This window comes from Coregonus clupeaformis, unplaced genomic scaffold (assembly GCF_020615455.1).
Source record: "Coregonus clupeaformis isolate EN_2021a unplaced genomic scaffold, ASM2061545v1 scaf1220, whole genome shotgun sequence".
Taxonomy (NCBI): Eukaryota; Metazoa; Chordata; class Actinopteri; order Salmoniformes; family Salmonidae; genus Coregonus; species Coregonus clupeaformis.
Window position 1 is genome coordinate 56,661 of NW_025534674.1, and position 6,000 is coordinate 62,660.

Consider the following 6,000-nt stretch of genomic DNA (forward strand, 5'->3'; position numbering starts at 1 on the left):
GAAGCTGCCAGTTGAGGACCTGTGAGGCGTCTGTTTCTCAAACTAGACACACTAATGTATTTGTCCTCTTGCTCAGTTGTGCACCGGGGCCTCCCACTCCTCTTTCTATTCTGGTTAGAGCCAGTTTGCGCTGTTCTGTGAAGGGAGTAGTACACAGCGTTGTACGAGATCTTCCGTTTCTTGGCAATTTCTCGCATGGAATAGCCTTCATTTCTCAGAACAAGAATAGACTGACGAGTTTCAGAAGAAAATTCTCTGTTTCTGGCCATTTTGAGCCTGTACTCGAACCCACAATTGCTGATGCTCCAGATACTCAACTAGTCTCAAGAAGGCCAGTTTTATTGCTTCTTTAATCAGCACAACAGTTTTCAGCTGTGCTAACATAATTGCAAAAGGGTTTTCTAATGATCAATTAGCCTTTTAAAATGATAAACTTGGATTAGCAAACACAACGTGCCATTGTGTGTAGATTGATGAGGGGGGAAAAAAACAATTTAATCAATTTTAGAATAAGGCTGTAACGTAACAAAATGTGGAAAAAGTCAAGGGGTTGAATACTTTCCGAAGGCATTGTATTACCATTAGTTTATTACCATAAGTGTTTATATATTCCTACTACCAGTCACTTTTTATGTATAAACCCATCTCAACAGCTCCAGTAACCCTGCACATTGAATAAGGTACTGGTACTGACCTGTATATACTTGCATTATTGTGTTCTTTAACTCTCATTATAGTTATTGTGTGGTTTTTATTATTTTATTTTTTATTACATTTTCTATTATTAACACTGCATTGTTGGGAAAGAGCGCTCAAGGTAAGAATTTCACTGTCTCGTATTACACCTGTTGTTTCCTGTGTACTTGGCGAATAAACTTTGAAACTTGAATCTCCACACAGTCAATCCTCCCTGAGGCGCTGAGCTCTAAACTCCCCCAGCCAGCATAAGGAATCTCCTCCTTGTCAAACAAGCACTCTGTCTAAAGAGTCACTTCCCTTACAGAGCCACACCGCACTGTAACATTACTGTACTGAACCTCACTTCCCCTACAGGCTCTACTGAACAACTGGACTTTTCCCAGCACAACTCATATAACCTCTCTCTCTCTACTTCCCTCCTCTCTATTTGTCTTCCTTTCTCTCTCTCCCTCTTGTTCCATTTGGGTTCTGCAGAACCCCTTCCCCTATAGAGACAGAACACTATGGGGCGGTGTGGTACTTCCCTGAGCCGTGCTGTGGTCAGAGCTGGAGAATCCCACTGTAGTACCTGAAACTCAGGGGGGCTGTTAGGAATGAGGGGAAACACTGATGCCTCTGTCAACGATTCTCTCTCTCTCTCTCTCTCTCTCTCTCTCTCTCTCTCTCTCTCTCTCTCTCTCTCTCTCTCTCTCTCTCTCTCTCTCCTCTCTCTCTCTCTCTCTCTCTCTCTCTCTCTCTCTCTCTCTCTCTCTCTCTCTCTCTCTCTCTCTCTCTCTCTCTCTCTCTCTCTCTCTCTCTCTCTCTCTCTCTCTCTCTCTCTCTCTCTCTGCCAGACAGTCGCCAGGACCTTTTATGCTGACACCCCTCTCTCGCCTACTCTGTACTGTATCTCTCCCTCTTTCTTTCTCCCTTCCCTCCTTTTCTCTCAGATTCAGCTGCATTAGCAGATTTTTCTGGTGCCAGAGACTGTAACCTTTATAACGTTGAGACCAGCCTTGTCCCTCTGTGGTAGCACTGCTACAGTCACACACACACACTTCCTCCACACCTCTCCTCCATCACGGACACTTCCTCCACACCTCTCGTCCATCACGGACATTTCCCTGTTCCCCTGTCTCTCTCTCTCTCACATACATCCATCTGTGCCCAGCCTGGATAAAGCCTGAATAAACAGCTCGTGCTCTGACCCGCCTACACCAGCCAAAGTCAACAAACCCTTAAGCTCAACCAAAACTGGCTGCTATGCTCCTCTGAAGCACCAGTGTGTGTGTGTGTGTGTGTGTGTGTGTGTGTGTGTGTGTGTTTGTTCTCTGCTGGATACAGTAACACCAATCTGAATCTTCCTCCCCCTCCTCACCCGATCCCTTCCTCCTTCCATCCTTCCTTCCTTTCACATTTCTTACAGGCTACAGCTCACACAGAAGGCCAAACCAAAACACAGAACTGTCCCTGTCTCCCAGGCAACAGAGGAGAGAAGGCCATGACATTATCTAACAGAACACACATATCACACACATCTGTGTGCTTGTCTACAGCTGACATCACACACACTGAAAACTCAGCTAGCCAATCACACACAGAGGGGAGATTTTGAGAGAACTAGAGTTAGCCAATGAAAGGGAGATGTTGTGAGAGGTCTGGAAGATGGATGAAAGGTGTGTGAAATGTTATGTCACATGGGCCGAATACAACTGGTGTAGACTTTACCGTGAAATGCTTTTCAATAATACAAATAAAATAGTAACACAAGAGGAATCAAATATACCAGATCAATGTTTTTCAGACAGAATTCATGGTATGAAATGGCGCGTGCACACACACACACATTCTGCCAGGCCTGTGCCACCCACACACACACCAGATATAACCAGCGTGGCAGGGCAGAGGAAGTAGCAGTCCAATGAGAAAAATCCACTAACACACTCAGAGACTGGAGGCCAGGAGGTTTTCCTGAAAAAAACTTCTGGCCCTCGGGCCCCTAGACAGGAGGACACCAGAGACAGCAAGTCAACAGTGACAGTTCTATTGGTAAAGCAGAGTGGGGGACAGCAGGGGAGGTGGGCTGGAAGATGAGGGGATTCCTTTTTTAAATGTATTTTAGCCCCTTGTCTTATCGCTGCAACTCCCCAACGGGCTCGGGAGGCAATGGTCAAGTCATGCATCCTCCGAAACATGACCCGCCAAACCCCACTTCTTAACATCCGCCCACTTAACTCAGAAGCACCAATGTGTCAGAGGAAACACCGTTCAACTGACGACTGAGGTCAACCTGTAGGCACCCAGGCCCACCACAAGGAGTCACTAGAGTGCGATGAGCCAAGTAAAGCCTCCCCGGCCAAAACCTCCCGTTACTCGGACGACACTGGGCGCCACCCTATGGGACTCCCATTCACGGCCAGTTGTGATACAGCCTGGGATCGAACCCAGGTCTGTAGGGACGCCTCTAGCACTGCGATGCAGGGCCTTAGACCACTGTGCCACTCGGGAGGCCTAGATGAGGGGATTCCATCCGCCATCTTGGTCAGTTAGTTAGTCCAGCACAGAAGCCCTGGTACACATAATCATGTCAATGATAGCTAGAGGAGAAGAGGAGTCAGCCAGTAATAGAAGAAAACACACACATTATTTTTTAAAACATTTTAGTCATTTAGCAGACACTCTTATCCAGAGCGACTTACATGAACAATTAGGGTTAAGTGCCTTGCTCACGGGCACATCGGCAGATGTTTCACCTAGTCAGCTCAGGGATTCGAACCAGCAACCTTTCGGTTACTGGCCCAAAGCTCTTAACCGCTAGGCTACCTGCCACCATTGAAATGTATGGTACACACACTCACAAATGCATGGGTGCACACACACAAACACTTCAGTCCCTTTTCTTCTTTCACTATGTAAATCTATAGATCTGGCTCTGCATTATTAAGTTATTTCTCCTACCATTGTGCCGTCTATATTTATCACTGGACACAACTGCGTCAGTCTTTCCCTTCTCTGTGAACAAACAAATGCTAGGATCGATGGTAAACTCCATTCCGGGCCCCTAAACAGTCAGCTCTAATATCATATTCCCACTACAGACCACAGGCAGACATCTATAATCTGGTTTTATGGGATTGTCCCCTCAGTTTACAGATCAGGTTTAATAGAACACATTTATCATGGGCTGATTTTCAGAGACATAGAATATGCATGACCTGGATGGCCTGTGATAGAATACTGCTAGTGGAGTGGAGTTGGTTCACTGAACTGTGTGTGTGTAATTCCTATGCCCTGTTTGGGGGAAGAGTTCCAGAAGCTCCACTGTGTTGATGACTGTCTTTCTGTATCCCTCTATCTATTCATCCCCACACATTTACACAACACAATAGAGAGGGAGAGAGAGATCAGAGAGATAGACAGGGGGGAGAGACAAAGAGAGAGAGAGAGAGAGAGAGAGAGAGAGAGAGAGAGAGAGAGAGAGAGAGAGAGATTCAGAGTACCAGTATACAAATGGTCATTGCAGAGCTGTCCTCTGTAACACACAATGTAACAACACCCCTTACCCACCACCTCCCTCTTTTCTCTCCTCTATCCTTTTCTTCCTCTGCTCTTACCTCTTGTCCAGTTTCCTCCTTCATCCCCTAAATCCTCTCCTCTCCTCCTCTTTTTCTACTCTCCATCTATCCTCTTCCATACCTTGCTATCTTCTCCCCACTCTTTCTGACACTCCTCTCCATCCCCCATATTCTCTTACTATTTTCCTTCCTCTCCTCTCTTCCCATCTCCCTCCTTCCTTCTTTTCCAGACCAGAAAAAGAGATGGATTCATTGAGAGAACCATTGGAGGAGCTCCATTGTCCTCCCTCCCTCCCTCCCTCCCTCCCGCCCTCCCTCCGTACCTGAGGAAGTGTTGATGAGTGATCCATTGGAGCTGGTTCTGCGGAGCATCCGTAGTCCGTCACTCCAGGAGCGAGACTTAGGCAGGCGCCGTAACAGCCTCCCCAGACGCCTGGACACTTGACCGAAACACGCACTGCCCATATCGCCATCCTCACCCCCCAACTCACCCTCTCCTTCACCCCCCACCTCAGCCCTCACACGCAGCGACAAGGATTGAGAAGCTCTTACCTGGCTTACACCCTCACCGCTCTCCACCGCCTCCGCCCCTCGCTCCCCCTCCACTACCCCCCGCCCATTTATCAACGGCGCTACCTGTGCCCGGTTGGGAGCATGGCACCACCCTGCTGGTGCCGTCCTGTACCCGAGTCCGCCAGCGCTCCCTGGCGAGTGCCCTCTGCCCCTCTCCTGCCCGCGGCTGAGGGGCTCCCTATCGGTCCGAGGGCTGCCAGCTCGCCATCCTCCCCAGTGCCCGCCATCCCAGCGCCACCACTCGCCCAGCTGTGCCACACTCCGAACTAGCACCCCGTCCACCTCTCGCTTTGCCACACCGTACACACACACCTAACACGCACTTACACGGCTCTAACCTCACACATACACACACACTGCACACACACACTCATAACCAACACCTCTTCCTTTTCCTCCCGTACCCCTCCGCTAGTTCGCACACACACCTCTACCCTTCAAAGTCCTCAAACCTCAGCTTGCCTCTCCGTCCCTCCTCTGCCAACCGTTTCCTTACTGCCCACACGTACCACTACCCTCACCCTTCTGCTGTCCTCACCCCTCTACTGGAATATCTCTCTCTCATTCACTTGTTTTGTAGCTGACGGACTCCGGGGTTCTCTCGTTCTCTCGTTCTCTCAGCTCTCTGCTGCAGCACCCACACACTCTGCAGCAGCAAACAGCTTAAAGAGACAGAGCCCCAACGCTACACACACACTCATCCATGCGCGCTCCCCCATATAGCGCGCTCTCTCTCTCTCTCTCTCTCTATGTCACAGCCGGATGAAGTGAAATGATTCACCACAAAACATCACAGAGACGGTGGGAAATCGTATTATTGTAAATGACATGCATCGCACCAGCTCTGTGTGTGTTTGTGACGTGTGTGTCTGCGTGCGTATCTTGGTGTATATGACACTCCAACGGCTATTAATATGCGCTGGAGAAGAGAGAGAGGGCTGCTGGGACTTTTCCTGCCCTACTTCTGAGGAGTTTGGAGGCACAGGATGTACCAGCCCTCATCAATCACACACACACACACACTTCTTTACACTGCATGTAAATGTCATGATTAATGAACATTTTCAAAAAACATACGCAGCCACACACTCACGCAAACACACACACACACCTATATGACATAATAATCTGCAACAGCGTGAATAATATACACTGAGTGTAGAAAACATTAAAA

General features: G+C 48.5%; 1 protein-coding gene across 2 annotated transcripts in view; it reads right to left on the bottom strand.

The window, feature by feature from the left end:
* Positions 1 to 4,719, bottom strand: part of LOC123486453 (ras association domain-containing protein 5-like) — a 33,513-nt gene extending 28,794 nt beyond the window's left edge. For both annotated transcript variants that reach the window (XM_045217772.1, XM_045217771.1), the window contains exon 1: positions 4,577 to 4,719. In XM_045217772.1, coding sequence (XP_045073707.1) covers positions 4,577 to 4,718 — 142 coding nt within the window. In that variant the 5' untranslated portion in view covers position 4,719. The remainder of the gene's footprint in view (positions 1 to 4,576) is intronic.
* Between the last annotated feature and the right edge of the window lie 1,281 nt (positions 4,720 to 6,000).